Raw genomic sequence first — 17,735 nt, 5'->3', positions numbered from 1 at the left:
CAGAAGGGAAATAATGGAGAGGAAGGAAGGAACTCCAGCATCAGAATCTTCCGTTAAAAGCCATACATTTATTCAATATTATTTCAAAGTCACAATGCCAATACTGAAAAAAATCTAGCAAACGCTTTTCAGACAACAGTCTTTAGTCACTTTATTATTGAATAAATGTATGGCTTTTAACTGAAGATTCTTTAGCTGGAATTCCTTCCTTCCTCTACAATGGAATTATGTTTTATAGGGGGTCTTCTATACCTATGCTGTACAGAAAAATTATATCTATTTTAGAATTTTGCAAACTTTTCTGACCTCTTATCTTTGACATTTCATTGGATTTTCAAGTATTACCAGGATCTATAAAACTACAGGATCAATACTAACTCGCCCGTTTCCAGCAGGCTCTGCCGCCACTCCACCTCTACACTATGGTTATCTTATGTATGTAACCTTTATTCTTAGTAGACAGAGTTACAAGCGCAATGGTTTGATAGTTATTAGACAAAGACACTATCGATATAATAAAAAGATATGGTATTCACATAAGGAAGATATCGCTGACCGTCCTTCCTTGCTGAGTCACTGGCAAGTACCTGTGTTCAGCGTAGGCACTTATTATTACAGTACACACACCAGCACTATATAAACTGGGAGCTGCCCTGCTTTGTAAAACAATGACATTATTGCACACCGGTCTACCTTTGTGAATTAATTGGCTTCCTTCACAATAAAACTACAAAGAGGGTAAATTAATGGGACAAAAGCATTTATTATGACAATCTCATATCCACTGTTCAGTCTTACATGCACAAAATCCAAAAGGGTGTAATTAAAGGGAATCTGTCACCAGGTTTTTGCCACCTAATCTGAAAGCAGCATAATTTAGGGGAAGAGACCCTGATTCCAGCGATGTGTCACTTACTGTGCTGCTTGCTGTAGTTTTCATAAAATCACTGTTTTAATCAGCAGGAGATTATTACTAGAGGACCAGTAAACCTGCTCCCAGAAAGTCCAACCACGCCCCCACCACTGATTGGTAGCCTTCGGTGTACATAGGCAGAAAGCTGCCAATCAGGGGTGTGGGTGGGGTTATACAGAGCTCAGCATTCAGAGAACTGCTAGGTGTGCAGCAGAGAAAACTGATTTTATCATAACTACTGCAAGCAGCCCAATAAGTGCTATATGGCTGGAATCAGAGTCTCTGTCCTTACATCATGCTGCTCTCAAATGGCATAGAAACCTGTTGACAGATTCTCTTTAAACTAGAATACTCCTCCACCCCTCCAGCTCCAGCGTGTTCAAGAATATGCTTGAGAAAGAGGAGTGTTGACAGAGAAGTGACATCTTGTGGTGGAAACCGTCCGAATGCGTCTTCTGCCATTGAGACGAGTCAAGCTGAGCACTGAGTTCCTGGAGGAAATCAGGAGGAGATGGAACTCCCCCCCCCCCCCCTCCAAAACCGTTTCACGAAATTGCAGAAAGTCTTTTAGGGAAACAAAACTGATTTTCTAGGTTTAGGGTCCCTTTAATGATTTCAAAGGAACTAACATAACCCTGAGATAATTATCCAAAACAAGTCTGTTCTCGAAACAAACGCTTCAAAACAACTCCAAAAGTCACAAAGCAGCTGGTCATGTAAGCAGCACATTTTATAATTCATCATCCGATCCGGTGGATAATTATAAAGAAAGGCTCCGACGGTAGAAATCTAGAAATCTGCAAGGTCAGACCTGCTCAACCGTCATTCAACAGTTAAGAGGGAGTAGATTTGGGGAAATACACACCTTTTTAAAGCCTGCTCCAGAGTCTCTTTTTCACGATGCACATCCCGGATGTCAGAGGAAAAACCGAAGAGAAGATCTTCAAAGTTTGTAAGCAAGTCGGGACACTCCTTGCGTAGACGATTCCACAGATACCGGCTCTGCCTGTGTCTTAGGAAAACAATGCACAACTCAATAAGTTAGATAAGGGAAGTAATGCATAAATATGACATACATAGGATGGGTGCTACTAGCCTAAGGAAACTTGGATGACTGACAGATCTTGCCAAAAACACTTGGCACTTGTACAAATTGTCATAAGTATTCTGCTCCTATTCACTTCAGCCGTCTGCTCCTTAACTCAACACTCTGCGTGAAGGCACCATGTAGGCTGTCCGTGTACTGGGCACACTGCATTTTGTAGATCACAGTATATGCATTTTACGTAGCATGTAATTAAACATATAGAGATCTATAACACAAAGAGAGGGAAAGCTCCAGGTTTAAACAATATGGGACTACGTATATAGCACATATTCCCGATATAACACTTGGATCCTCATGGGCGGGGACAGATATCATTGGTGCAACCTGTGTAGCCGCACAGGGGGCTAAGAGGTAAGGGAGCCCATCTCTACTTCCGAAGCAGATGGAATTGTACATTATGATGAGCTGCAAAAGGCCTATATATTGTCCTTGCACAGATGTCCTCTTCTGTCTGTGCCTGCCAGTGTTCATGGGGTTCCGCTGAACCAAACTTAGAGCACTTAAGAGTCTGTGATGTAAGGTATTCTCATCTCCATGATCATATCCCAATATGTAGTAGGCATAATAATAATAATAATAATAGCAAATACCTACATTTACAAATGTAGTATAGTTCTTCTGATAAACTATGCTGCTTACCCATGTGCAGATTATTGCAGTAGCTTAAATATCCATGGTTACGACCACTAACAATTACCACTATATGAGTGATCGTAACCATGGATCCTTACGCTATTGCAATGCCCTGCACATGGGGTAAGTGACATAGTAAATCAGAAGAACTATGCTACATTTCTAATTGGAGGTATTTGCTAATATTATTATTACACCTACTACATATTGGGATAAGATCTTGGAGATGGGAATACCTCTAAGTCCAGGTCAATAGAACCATAGGGATTGAAAAGTTACATCTAGAATACATACCAAATAAGGCCTTATAGAAAGTGCATGCTACAAGAATCAATTAGGATGGACACACATACACTCATTTTTTACTGACCTGAGAGATATAAGAGAATAGCATCCACCGACTGGTGAAAATGCAGCAGCTGTTGGCTGTACATTATAGCTACATCAGCCACAATCAGTGTTGGCACCGACCATGGCCATTTAACGCCCCTCATGCTGCAATCAATACTGACAGTGGCTTCTAGAAGGTTAATAAAGTGTCGAGGCACCCTCTTTAACCCCATGGCACCCTGAGATCATGATTATGTAGTCCTGATGGTTGCCATGAAAATCCAAGGCCAAGTAACGGCCTCTGGGTCTGCCAGCCATAGTTTGACCTGTTCAGACGTTAGCAACATTATAGTGGCAAAAATAAAAAAAATTATTCATCTCATTACACTTTACGTTAATTCCTAAAAAAGGTACCCAAAAGGGAATATAAACTACCCAACAGCAATTTTGAATATGTTGAGCTGTGCCGTTTTTAAAATGGTATAATTTCTGGGGGGGGGGGGGGGTTCAATATATAGCTCCTGCAAACTTATGTTAAACTGACTAGATCCATAGAAAAAAAGTAGGTTTTGAAATTTCCTTATAAAGGAAAAAAAAACTACTGCTAACTTTTTAAACCATCTAACATCCTCACAAAATAAAAGGACATTTGACAAATGGTGAAGTAAGGTAGACATGAAGGAAATGCTATCTATTAACCATTTTGTGTGTATGACGATCTGGATTAAAAAAAGTATAAACATTCAAAGTTTGAAATTTTTAAAAAATGTTTGTAAAATTTCTGGCATCATAAATAATGCAAAACATATTCACCTGAATTTGCCACCATCATAAAACTACAATGTGTCATGAAAAAACAGTCACAAAGTCACTAGGATAAGTCAAAACATTCCAGAGTTATTGCCACAAAGTGTCAGATTTGAAATATTTGGCTTGGTCACTAGAGGTTTACAGTAAAATCGCTAAGCCTAGGAAATGAAATGGGGTTAGCTTTAAGATCCAGCTCAGAAGGATCGGCTTTGTGTTGTTTCAACAATCAGAGTGGTCACTTCATACATGAAAATGGCGTCACCCATGGAATCGACACAATAAAAATGCTTTTCCTATGTGAAATGGAAAATGTTAAAGCATATCACATAATGTCTCCAGCTTTCATTCCAGTTTCACCCTTGCTAGCTTCTTCTGGGGCGCTCTGAAAGAAGCTGGTAATAGTGAAACCAGAGTCAGGCTGGACAAGTTATACAATATGCAAATGTAGATCTGATTACTTCTAGGTTGAATGAACACCTTGTGTTTTAATACCTTGACCATATGTGTCTGGAAGACTGTAACTTTGGGACAGGATACCTCAAATAGACAGATAATGCTAAAAATGATGTCCGAGAGAGCACAAAGTGACTCCACCTGCTTCATTACAGCCAATGTCCAATCCTCGTTTTTCAGGCTTTTTAAAGAGTAAAAGATATCAGCAAACATTAGTTTCGATGTTCTTACTCCTATTGGTACAGGTTGCACAGACTTTAGCCGCAGTAGGGTACTGGCTCTCACGGAGCAGACACAGAGGTGTAAGCTGGAGAGGACACAGTCAGAAGACGGCCCCTGTGCAAGAAGACTGTGTGTCTGTGCAGTTCAATAGCCCATGATAAAATACCCCTTTACGTGTCTGTGACAACAGTTGCTAGCTGGTTAGGAGGTGGTAGTGGGCAACCTTACACCTTGGGCCCCAGGGTGGCTGCACAGTTGGCACCAATGATATGACCACCCCAGGGTCAAAAGAAACTTATTTCCAGGCAATGTTCCATAGGAGAGAAATTGCCAAACCAGCTCTCTTCCAGATGATTGAAGACAAAAGGAAGAGACACCTATCCGCAGGAAAGCTGTTTCAGGACATTTTTCCCTTGGTTGGCTAGATGAGCTGTACATTGATAGTATGAAGGAATTTACTTCAATCCCTCTGTCCTTGAGCAACAAATAGTTTAGAAATGACAAATGCAACATGACCTACTCTTCAACGATGCGGGTAGCCCCCAACTGTTCCATGGTGGCACAGAACAGCATCTCCTCTGTATCATCATCTTCATCTGACCATCCGGATTCAAAGGTTTCCTCCATTATCTGTCTTTCACCTTCGTCCTCACCATTAGCAATATTAACTCCTAATAACTTTCCTAAATAAAAACAAAACAAAAAAAAACATGTTTATTTTTATCATGAAAACACAAAAATAGCAAAGCAGGTCAGCAGTAGTTTTTGCATGGAAGAATTTATGGGAATCTATCATCAGAAAAGTGTACTAATAATGAAATCAGGTTTTTACATCTAATTTTTTTTTTTTTTTTACAAGGTGTGGGGAAATTGCAGAGGTGGACAATTAAGGGTCATGAATTTTGTTGGATCGGACAGACATAAAATATCAAGATTTCTTATCTTCTATTCATCATATTCTTTTCCCCCCTGAGGAAGCAAGATTAATATAGGAGAGACGCGCGTTGGGGGACCATATATTTTTTGTGACCACACTTGGTGCAGTACATCATATGTAAGAGCGATGTTTTGCCATAACATGTATGTGTAGGCATTTAATGGAGAATGCAGTATCTCTTCACCATTGTTTCCTTTATTGACAATAGTAGTATTTCCCCTATATTTAGCCTCTTCCTTGTCTATACATGCATTATGTATTTGTAACTTGTCTATAACATATTGCGCATTTTTACAGCCAAGGGCAAATCTTGCCACATGTATATTAGATTGGTACAAGTTGAGATGTGCAGTTTTATCTGACCATTGTATCTATTTGTATATTCTCTATGTACCTGCTACACCTTTTCCTATGCGCTGTTTGGTTGCCAGTGTACTGGTATTCATCATCTGATCTCTGTTGTGTTTTATGCATACGCATTTCTAAATAAAACGTATGTGCTTTTAGTCAAACTCCTTGTTTTTCTCCTTGTATGAAACACTGATTATATGTACATTCTGGGTTTGAATATTGCTGTTCTGATTTGACATCCTCCTCTCATTTATTACCTTTTATATAATGTGTCGATTAACACTTTGCCAAATATCACAATCTGTATTAAAAAATAAATAAATAGAAATTGCAATTTTCATATTCATATTTAGACTCGTACGTCTTGTTCTTTACTGTTCAGAAGTCTCACTCATTATCATCAGAGGCAGGATTGCAATGACAGGTAACACCAATATAGACAGCTGATAACACAAGATCCACCAATCACAATAGGTGATGTCATAGCTGACCCTGCTCCCCCTCCAATCATCATGACAGTTGCACACGCTCATTAGCAGCTTCAATAAAAAAAAAAAAAATAGGGTCACAATCAATTTATTGCTGCTAATGTACATGTGCATTTCCTGAAAGAACAGGAAGTTCGAGTGTAAAGCAGCCCCAATAACCAGTGTAAAAACTGCAAGATTTCTATTTTTTTTTTTAATACAGATCATGTGAAAAATATATAGGATCATCACAGTACTGTACATTTAACATGAAAGCCTGATTTAAACAATAAGTAATTTTCAGAAGATACATTTCCTTGCAATGTTTGTCCAATTTCGCAAAAGATTTTCTTTAATTGTCCAGATGCATCGAAAAAGAAAAATTGACAAAGGAGGCAAAACTTTTAAATAAATCTGCAAAAAGCCCTTTTATTGTTTTTCACACCAACAAGGTGCAAGTGATCAATAATGCAACATGTGTTCTACCTTCATAGAAAACTTGCCCTTAATTAGCTCATTTATTGGGAGGTAACAGCACCCAGTAAATAGCGGTTTGGGTGTCACATTCTTTAACGCCTCAAGAAAAACTGTGCCAGGAAGAAGTTGAGGAAGGAATAGTAAATATTTACCAGTGATAATCATTCAACATGACATTAATACAATAGGTACATTTTGGCCGTCCACCTGACCACAAATAAGACCCATGCATACTAAGAAATTTTGTATACATTTGTCAGGTCTGCCTTTATTGTGTCACGCTGGTAACTTGCACGCATTCTCAGCGCCATCCTATTCACTGTTTTTCCTCATGTCAGGCCGCCTCGTTGAGATGCCTCTTACAGTACTCACAGCACTGCCATTTACTCCTGCTGTCTCCACCTGGCTGGCTATTGGGAGGCGCGGCCAGACTCTGCAGGAATTTAACCCTGCTGTATTCTGAAGAGTTTTGCTTCCCTGGCCTATCCCCTCCAGCAGGGAATATACAGGTGCATCTCACTAAATTAGAATATCATCAAAAAGTTACTTTATTTCAGTTCTTCAATACAAAAAGTGAAACTCATATTATATAGGATCATTACAAAGAGTGATCTATTTCAAGTGTTTATTTCTGCTAATGTTGATGATTATGGATTACAGCCAATGAAAACACGAGTCATTATCTCAGTAAATTAGAATACTTTATAACAGCAGCTTGAAAAATTATTTTAAAATCCGGAATGTTGGCCTACTGAAATGTATGTTCAGTAAATGCACTCAATAATTTGTCAGGGCTCCTTTTGCATCAATGCGGCGTGCCATGGAGGCGATCAGCCTGTGGCACTGCCGAGGCGTTATGGAAGCCCAGGTTGCTTTGATAGCAGCCTTCAGCTCGTCTGCATTGTTGGGTCTGGTGTCTCTCATCTTCCTCTTGACAATACTCCATAGATTCTCTATGGGGTTAAGGTCAGGTGAGTTTGCTGGCCAATCAAGCACAGTGATACTGTTGTGTGTAAACCAGGTATTGGTACTTTTGGCAGTGTGGACAGGTGCCAAGTCCTGCTGGAGAATGACATTTCCATCTCCAAAAAGCTTGTCGGCAGAGGGAAGTATGAAGCGCTCTAAAATTTCCTGGTAGACGGCTGCTCTGACTTTGGTCTTGATAAAACACAGTGGACCTGCACCAGCAGATGACATGGCTCCCCAAACCATCACTGATTGTGGAAACTTCCCACTAGACCTCAAGCAGCTTGGATTGTGGCCTCTCCACTCTTCCTCCAGACTCTGGGACCTTGATTTCCAAATGAAAATTGGAACTCTGGGACCCTGTGGAGTGTGTCAATAACTGCCTTCTGGACATCTGTCAAGTCAGCAGTTTTCCCCATGATTGTGGAGCCTACTGAAACAGACTAAGGGACCTTTTTAAACGCTTAGGAAGCCTTTGCAGGTGTTTTTAGTTAATTATTTTAATTTACTGAGATAATGACTTTTGTGTTTTCATTGGCTGTAAGCCATAATCATCAACATTAACAGAAATAAACACTTGAAATAGATCACTCTGTTTGTAATGACTCTATATAATATACGAGTTTCACTTTTTGTATTGAAGAACTGAAATAAATTCACTTTTTAATGATATTCTAATTTAGTGAGATGCACCGGTATTAGGCAGCTCCACCCTCCACACCTGGCCTGAACTTAGGTTCCTAGTTCCAGACCGCTTCTAGTTACCTATAAAAAAGGAAAAACAGAGTCCAATCCAGGGTGTTCAATGTATCAAAAATTGTAGTTTATTCCAACAGATTACAATCTTACAATACCTTGAACACCCTGGATTGGATGCTGTTTTTCCTTTTATATGCTGCAATTTTTCCAAGTTGTTTCCTTGGGGTTAACGGGCGTCTGTTTCGCCGAGTGCTGTCGGTTCCTTCTCCTTTGGACAGCGCTTCTAGTTACCTGTCTTGGTGCATTGCGATTTTGACTCTCCCGGCTTGTGTACTCGTTTTGTCTGACCTCTCCGCTCCTGACCCCGGCTTCGTATTTTGAACCTATGCTGCCCGCCCCGACCTTGGACTGTTTGATCATGTCTCTGTTCACTCCCTCTGTGCCTCTGACCCTTTCGGTTAGCTGCTGCAGATCTGGGCACTGCTCTGGAGTGGCACCTGGTGGCTACCCTAACGGCCCAAGCCTATCCACACCATCAGAGCCTCTAGTGAAGACCAGGTAGCCACTTAGTTATGCCCCTCCAGGTTAAGCCAGTGGCCAAATAGACTAGTGCACCTTCCCACCTACCTGTCTAGCTTTGCTCCGGTGAAGCCAGAGCTGTCAATCAAGTAAGAGAGGAATGCAAATAGATGGCAAACAAGTAGGTGGGAAGTTGCACTGAACTGTTTGGCCAAGGGATCAGTGGGAGTTTGTGCTTGATTTGAACAGTCATTTTGTGTTGACAGACTCCCTTTTATTTATTTATATTACTCACTTTTATATAGCGCCATTAATTCCACAGCGCTTTACAGACATTATCATCACTGTCCCCATTGGGGCTCACAATTTAAAATCAACCCCTTTTCTGTTCTGAAGAAGAACAAGAAGAAGTGAACATGAACCAACAATTTAGGCCACACAATAAAATGACAAAACCGAACAGGTGGTTACCGAGGCCCATGCTGAACTCCACAGGAGTGAGGTAGCCATTGTTGCTTTGGTCCAGACTGTCAAATACTGCTTCTAATTGTTCTGGTGTAAGAGGAAGCTCATTCTGCAGCCGCTAAAAAAAATAAAAAAATAAAATAAACGGTTACAAGTCAGTGCTGTAATATCATCTTACTGCAGCAACAGGCATGAAGCTTACCCATCTGTCCTACCACCTGGCTGCAGCGCACTCCTGCATAGGCAATGACCATGCATGCTTAACGCACGGGATAAGCTGGTACCAAATACCTTTGGCAGCACTTAAAAGAATGGTCTAGTATTAATTTTTTTTGGGATGAGGCATGGGTTGTTATAAAATAATAATCAGAGACATAGTTACCTCCATTCACCTATAAGAATACAGTGAAGGCCTTGGTGATGCTTGGTTGGTGTAGGACCGCTGATGCCCAATAGGTGACTGGATTAGAGAGTCATCAGAGAAATATTAAATGATGTGATGATCCAGTTCTATGTTACAACTGCAGACAATCACACAGCCGAAAAATTCAACTTTTTTTCGCTTACAATTTTTGGGACTACTTAATGCCACTTTAAAACTAATCATAGCCAATCATAGGCTTCAGCAGTCTTGTAGCATCAGTTGGATCCAGGAGACTAGCAGAAAGCAATTATGCCTATTAATTTGTTGTTGTTTTTTTTAAGAACCAGTGATCCCCCCCAAATGTTTTTTAATGTCTAACAACTCCTTTATAGAGGTATTCTCAAGTTGTCTCTTGAGCAGCTCAGAGCTATGCAGTTTCCTTACTTCCTGGTTTCTGGCAGGGCGGGCTCTCCTACTTGAGTGACAGTTCTGGTGAGCAGCAGTACTGTAGTATTAGTAGAACCATAAAGCTCAGCACAAGTTCTGCTGTAACACATTCAGCTATTAGTGGTTTCTTCTGGGGCGTACACTGCCATCACTGTGTTTACACAGAGATCACAGGACATTTGAACAAGCACACAACTCCAGATGGCTGTGTTGTGATTAGAAAACATAGAAATGTAGAGTTATAAGGGACCTCCAGGGTCATCGTGTCCAACCCCCTGCTCAATGCAGGATTCACAAAACCATCTCAGACAGATGTCTGTCCAGCCTCTGTTTGAAGACTTCCATAGAAAAAGAACTCACCACCTCTCGTGGCCGCCTGTTCTTCTCATTGATCACCCTCACTATCAAAAAGTTTTTTCTAATATCTAATCTGTATCTTCTCCCATTCAATTTCATCCCATTGCTTCTAGTTGTTCTTTGTGCAAATGAGAATAAGGATGATCCCTCTACACTATGACATCCCTTCAGATATTTTTAGACAGCTATTATAGGAGAACTGCTCTGGCAGAAGCCAACACTGCGGGCTGGTTATTTTGCAAGATTTATAACAGCAGCTTGTCAGGAGCTGAGAGGGAGAGAGGTGGGCAGCTAATTGCTGTATACAAATGAATGGGCTGGAGAGAGGTGGCTGGTATGTTAGGAGTTAAACCCTCGTCTGAAATGTAGTTAATGCGCCCTCTTGGCCAGGATCTGGGACGGTCTGGTGGCCGAGCTACATGGAAACAAGCTGTACACTATTAAAGATAAAATCGCTCATTCCAGGAGAATGACAGCAGATAGAAAAAGCAAGTCAATGGCAAATTAGCTTATTTTCATGTTGCCTAATTAAATTTAATAACTTGAGAATATCCCTTTAAGCACACATGGATCGTCAAAATTCCTATAGCCACCTATAGAGTTATGTGACATTTCTGTAAATATAAACCACTGTTTTCAGGGACAACCTAAAAACACTTGCAGCCATGAATTATACAGTAGTAACTGTTTTTTTCTGCAGTGTCAATGCCTGGATATCCTTGAGAAGCCAGTATAGAGGGTACATGTAGGATTGTGCTGCAAATTTCTAAGTGAATCTGTAAAAGATACAGATTTTATTGTGGGAGTCGCCTAGCTTTTACCCCATGTATTGCAAATACTGAGATTTAAAGGAAAACTGCAGCAAAAGAACTCACATGGAGTGGATTTAAAATTTGCAGTTCATGTGAATTTACGTAAGGATATTTTCTTGCAGCATGTGGATGAGACTTGATGAAATCTCTTCCCTTTTGTCGTTACTGTAAAATCATGCAGACTTTCTGGCCACAAATCCAGACAGAAAATCTGCAACATTACAGCTATATGTGAACATACTGATCCTTGTGGGCTGGCCTCATTCAGACATAACTTGTGACTGTAAACAGAGAAGTTTATTTGACCAATTATGGTTTGTTAGGTTTTTTGTTCGATGTTTGGTTGGAATTTTAGATGTAAATCATTACCACTCCAGTCATACAACAAATCAGAGTCATGGCATTAAGATTCTTGGAATAAAAAAAAACAAACAAAACATTTAGACCTTGAAAAAGAAGCATGAACTAAGGCTTCATTTACACTGGCCGATTATGGTCATTAAACGACTGAATAGCAGTCATTTTAGACAGGCCGACCGCACAGAAAGATCGGTAATGCAATCGCTCTGTGAGCATAGAATATCGTTGGACTTGTGCTGCCGAGAACAGTTTACACAGGGTGATGTGCTGCCGAGACGAAGGATTTGTAAGCAAGCTCTTAGACGGCGATATTCGTTCTCAGGAGCGCTCATTACCAATTATCGGCCAGTGTAAATGCCCCTCGAAGGTTCACTTACCTGAAGGTCTCGTTTGGTTATTAGCCCTTTTTCCTCCTTATCACAAAGTTGGAAGAGTTCCTCAGCTTTCCCCATCATTTCCTTTGAATCTCTTGACAGAAGGGATGGCGGCGTTGACCGTCTGGGAGCTTTTAACCCTTTCCTCCCCCTAAGACACGGAGAGCACCTTGGGGAAGTACCCCTTTGTTCCATGTCTGGAGGTGGCGGGGGTTTGGCCACCAGTTATTTTCAATGGGGAGCTGCAAAGAACACAAGAAAATGTCATATTTAGGTGACGTATTATCCCACATGACAACACAAGTGACATTACCGATTACACGAAGCATAATCATTTCCAGTAGATTACTTTCTGGTCCATTTGTCTGACTGCTGCAGCCAATCAGCGGCCGTCAGGTGACTGATTGACCGGATGTCATTACGTCTGGTCCTGGCAGAGACCATTGCAGCAGCAGTAATGGAGTGGTGGGGAATTGAGTGGTAAGGCTGAATTTTATAATGATCTCTTTCCTGTCTCCTTTCAAAGGATATGGATACCTATGGGTGCAATTATTATTTTTTTAATCATTTTTGCTATTAGGTCTCCTTAAAAATGTGGAACTTTTTGGCAAGGTTTTCTTTCTGTTTCGCATCCAGAAGGATTTGTTTCAATTCAGACAAAGATATTATCTGACTCCCACCAAGAGTAAATGTACGTCTTATAGTCAGCCAGGAGGCTGCGCTCCATACTAATGTCATCACAGCTTATTAGGCTATCATTCTCCTTTCAAGCAGATTCTTAATGGGACTCAAGTATGTGTTGTCAGTAAGACTCAGCCGATCAGTCTCTTAAAAGGAAAGCTGTTATCAGGTTTCTATGTGATCAACTGCTAAAATCTAACTATAAGGATATGTTCACACGTTGCGTTTTTTTCAGTATTTTTTTTTTTTCTGCAGCAAAACCTGATCTCTTGCCAGGAAGGTTTATTAAAGGATTTTGCTTGTTTTTTTGGTGCGTTTTTTGATGCGTTTTTTTTTTTTTTCCCACTGTCCTTTTGTCTTCTTTATGCATGTACATAAAAGTTCAGTGGAAAAAAAAACCAACTCATTCTACTTCATCAGGTTTTGGCACACAACGCTGAAAAAGCTGACACGTGCGTTTTTTCACCACCCATTTCTTCCAATGGGTGAAAAACGCTTAAAAAACGCTGAAAGAAGTGACATACTCCATTCTGCAAAAAAACATGCAAAACACAAAAATACTAATGAAACAAAAACCAAGGTATGTGCATGAGATTTCTGGAATCTCAGACTTTACTGGTACTGTAAAATGAAGCAGAAAATTAGCATAAAAACCGCTGAAAAAATGCAATGTGTGAACATAGCCTAAAACAGCTTCCTAAATATGTTTATTACTCCATCTGCACCCTAACATATATTAGCAAATTAACTTGATTTCTGTCCTCGGCTGTATGTAAGTGACTGTCCAATGGGCAGAACAGACCGTCCTTGGCCCCTTCAACAAGTCTTAGAACCACCAAACTTTTTACAAAGTCAGCACTGACTGGACAATGTCAGGGTGTACAGGGATGCAACGAACTACATGATGCAAAATTGGACGACAAGATGCTGCAGAAGTGGTAGTTTAGGGGGAAAGCAGTGGCCCTTTTATTAAAGTAAATGTTTTTTACTTAAAATTATTAACCTTAATGGCACAGTCAGACGGCCGTATAACTCAGACAGAGATCGGAATTCAATGCGCGGACTGGCTGGCGGCTATCCTGACCCGAGCGTGACAGCTTCATAGACATATGAAGCTGCCACGCTCAGTTCAGGAGACCTACCGGCCAGTCCGAACACTGCGTTCCGATCTTGGTCTGATTTATACGTCCGTCTGACTGCAACCAAAATATGATCACAGTATTATGTTATAGGTCTTCTAAAAGGGAATGTGTCAGCAGGATTTCACACCCCAAACAATTTATATGCGCATGTACAGTACAGACCAAAAGTTTGGACACACCTTCTCATTTAAAGATTTGTCTGTATTTTCATGACTATGAAAATTGTACATTCACACTGAAGGCATGAAAACTGAGGCTGGCGACTAGGATAAACTTATCCTCAGAAGCAGAGGTGACTCTTGGTCTTCCTTTCCTGGGGCGGTCCTCATGTGAGCCAGTTTCTTTGTAGCGCTTGATGGTTTTTGCAACTGCACTTGGGGACTGACCTTCATTTCTTAAAGTAATGATGGCCACTCGTTTTTCTTTACTTAGAATTTGTATTATGGCAGAAAAAAACAGCTAACAGTCTATTCAGTAGGACTATCAGCTGTGTATCCAGCAGACTTCTGCACAACACAACTGATGGTCCCAACCCAATTTATAAGGCAAGAAATCCCACTTATTAAACCTGACAGGGCACACCTGTGAAGTGAAAACCATTTCCGGTGACTACCTCTTGAGACTAGCTCTCAAAGTCATGAAAATACAGAAAAATCTTTAAATGAGAAGGTGTGTCCAAACTTTTGGTCTGTACTGTAGCTCTTTCAATGACCAATCCAGCAATACTTTTACATGGTCAGTCTGTTCCTCCATTACAGAGAAATCAGCATTTGAATTAATATGTAAATGAGGTTGAACAACTATGGTAGATCTGAAGCCTCTGTCACTCCAGCTCTATTCTCTGCCCAGCAGTGCTTCCTCCCACTGGCAGAGACAGACAGAAAAGGGCCCCTGTATAATAACAATATATGGGCCCTTTGCAGCCCAAGAGCTGATAAAAATGCAAAGTTGCACCTGCTTTGGAGGTAGAAATGGGCCCCCTGATGTATTGGGCCCCTGTGCGGCTGCACAGGTTGCACCAATGACACATGCGCCCCTGCTAACTCCTGCTTGACTGATGACTCCTTAGCCTCTATTCTGTGTAACTTCAGCCAGAAAAAGGTGGGACTAGGCAAAGAATAGAGCTGGAGTGACAGAGGCTTCAGATTTACCATTAGCTCTTCAGCCTCATTTGCATATCAATTCAAACGCTGATTTCTCAGTTATGGACTGACCATGTAAAGATATTGCTGGACTTGTTTGTTTAAAGAGGTTTGTGGTGTGAGATCCTGCTGCAAGATTCCCTTCAAAACAAACTGCTGGAAAGTATATGTAGGACAAATAAGACGGAGCATGACCATGGTCAAATCTTCCAGATTTGCATGTAATCTGTAGTTAAGCGTAACATATTTGCTGTACCTGACCTATCTTCCATGAGGTGGACTGTTTGCAATGTAACACACATAAAGCCATACTATAATTGTTTATTTAAGCGCAGAACGCAGTGCACAAAAATAACATTTGCCGTCACTTTCTAAACACTAAAATGGAAAAAAAGACAGCATTGTTCAAGACTCATGAGATCAACATGCACAGTGGTGTGGAAACCAGCATGCATGGCTAAGTAACAAGGACATCCTGAACAGTGACCTGCGTAATAGGATTTTAGTTCACAGACAACTTACACCAAAACAACAGCAAACAGCAGGACTAAATTCTTTGCAATATCAGCAAACCGTAATCAGCTAGTTGGTAGAAAGCCATGGGCAGCAAGGCAGGAGCAGACCAAGGGTTTTACACCTTTTGGTCTAAGGGGTAACGTTTCTCCTTGTGGATTTGAACTGAGGACCCCAGCGCTGCTAAGGAACAATGTTAACCACTGAGCCACACAGCTGTACCTATTGCAATCCTGGAACCTGTAGTGCTTAAAATGTGCCAGGCTCTTAAGAACATTGATACATATACACAATATATATATATATATATATATATATATAATTAGTGAAAAGTACTGTGATATAATAACAATACACCGCTGATCTTAGATGAGCGCATAAACAAGTCAAAGTTGCAGCATTTTCTTGCTCTAAAAGGAGACGTCTGGGGAACAATGTTACAATGTGATTGAGATGTTATGCAATAAATGTCAATTGTTTTGCTCTTAGCACGGACATTACAGAGCGTGGTATTCCTTGGCAGGTTCACAGACTCCCTTAGAAATTAATCTTTATTTGTTTTCTGACTTGTTCCAGATAAGAGCAGAAGCCAATGTTTTACTATATAGTAAAAGCCATTTCCTTCTCTGTGTAGACAGGTCTTACAAGAGGATTGTAACGTCACCCAACAACTTCAGCAGCTCTTATGACAGGAGCTAACAACTGGTTCCTGTAGGCGATTTTACAAGATCCAGGCATCACATGGTTGGCTAAAAAAATAAAATGTATTTGTATAAGGCAAGGTTTATCATTATGCTCTGCAAACGACTAAAGAAAAATCATCATGTCAATCTGTTACCTGCCAACGTCAATGATTGGAGAAAACAATAATGCAAAAAAGAAAAAATAAAGATCATGAAGGACCGTATAATAATATGTATATACATACACACAGGTAATGTGTAAGTACACATTATAGGTAATGACTGGAGGACAGAGGAGCCTCTTAAAGAAGAAGTTATAGCTTGTTTGTAATTGACCAAATACTTATTTTCCACCAAAATTTGAAAAAAAATTCTTTCCAAATCAGACAATGTGATTTTCAGGATTCGTTTTCTCATTTTATCCCTCATAGTTGAGGTCTACCTATGATGTCAATTACAGACCTCTCTCATCTGTTTAAGTGGTAGAACTTGCACAATTGGTGGCAGATTTTTCTGTATTTTCATGACTATGAAAATTGTACATTGACACTGAAGGCATCAAAACTATGAATTAACACATGTGGAATTATATACTTAACAAAAAAGTGTGAAACAACTGAAAATATGTCTTATATTCTAGGTTCTTCAAAGTAGCCACCTTTTGCTTTGATGACTGCTTTGCACACTCTTGGCATTCTCTTGATGAGCTTCAAGAGGTAGTCACCGGAAATGGTCTTCCAACAATCTTGAAGGAGTTCCCAGAGATGCTTAGCACTTGTTGGCCCTTTTGCCTTCACTCTGCGGTCCAGCTCACCCCAAACCATCTCGATTGGGTTCAGGTCTGGTGACTGTGGAGGCCAGGTCATCTGGTGTAGCACCCCATCACTCTCCTTCTTGATCAAATAGCCCTTACATAGCCTGGAGGTGTGTTTGGGGTCATTGTCCTGTTGAAAAATGATGGTCCAACTAAATGTAAACCGGATGGAATAGCATGCCACTGCAAGATGCTGTGGTAGCCATGCTGGTTCAGTATGCCTTCAATTTTGAATAAATCCCAACAGTGTCACCAGCAAAGCACCCCCACACCATCACACCTCCTCCTCCATGCTTCACGGTGGGAACCAGGCATGTAGAGTCCATCCGTTCACCTTTTCTGTGTCGCACAAAGACAAGGTGGTTGGAACCAAAGATCTCAAATTTGGACTCCTCAGACCAAAGCACAGATTTCCACTGGTCTAATGTCCATTCCTTGTGTTCTTTAACCCAAACAAGTCTCTTCTGCTTGTTGCCTGTCGTTAGCAGTGGTCATGAAAATACATAAAAACCTTTAAATGAGAAGGTGTGTCCAAACTTTTGGTCTGTATTGTATATATATATATATATAAAAAAAAAAAAAAAAAAAAAGAAAATGGACTTGTGAACACAGGCTTATCCAGGTTAGCTTCCAAACAGATATTGGCAAGCCAGCAGAGAGGAGGCTTTGGTCACATCTAGTGGTTACACACTACTT

General features: G+C 40.5%; 1 protein-coding gene across 3 annotated transcripts in view; it reads right to left on the bottom strand.

Annotated features, from left to right (window-relative positions):
• The window catches only part of CRACR2B (calcium release activated channel regulator 2B), a 79,167-nt gene that overhangs the window by 37,341 nt on the left and 24,091 nt on the right, over positions 1-17,735 (bottom strand). For all 3 annotated transcript variants that reach the window (XM_073658682.1, XM_073658684.1, XM_073658683.1), the window contains 4 exons: positions 12,068-12,306; positions 9,357-9,468; positions 4,990-5,152; positions 1,779-1,925 (listed from right to left, as the gene is read on the bottom strand). In XM_073658682.1, coding sequence (XP_073514783.1) covers positions 1,779-1,925; positions 4,990-5,152; positions 9,357-9,468; positions 12,068-12,259 — 614 coding nt within the window. In that variant the 5' untranslated portion in view covers positions 12,260-12,306. Of the gene's footprint in view, positions 1-1,778; positions 1,926-4,989; positions 5,153-9,356; positions 9,469-12,067; positions 12,307-17,735 lie in introns of those variants that run through there.

This window comes from Phyllobates terribilis, unplaced genomic scaffold (assembly GCF_046119375.1).
Source record: "Phyllobates terribilis strain yellow unplaced genomic scaffold, ASM4611937v1 Scaffold_13__5_contigs__length_258822181, whole genome shotgun sequence".
In the NCBI taxonomy this organism is placed as follows: Eukaryota; Metazoa; Chordata; class Amphibia; order Anura; family Dendrobatidae; genus Phyllobates; species Phyllobates terribilis.
This window is presented reverse-complemented; position numbering and strand designations above follow the sequence as displayed.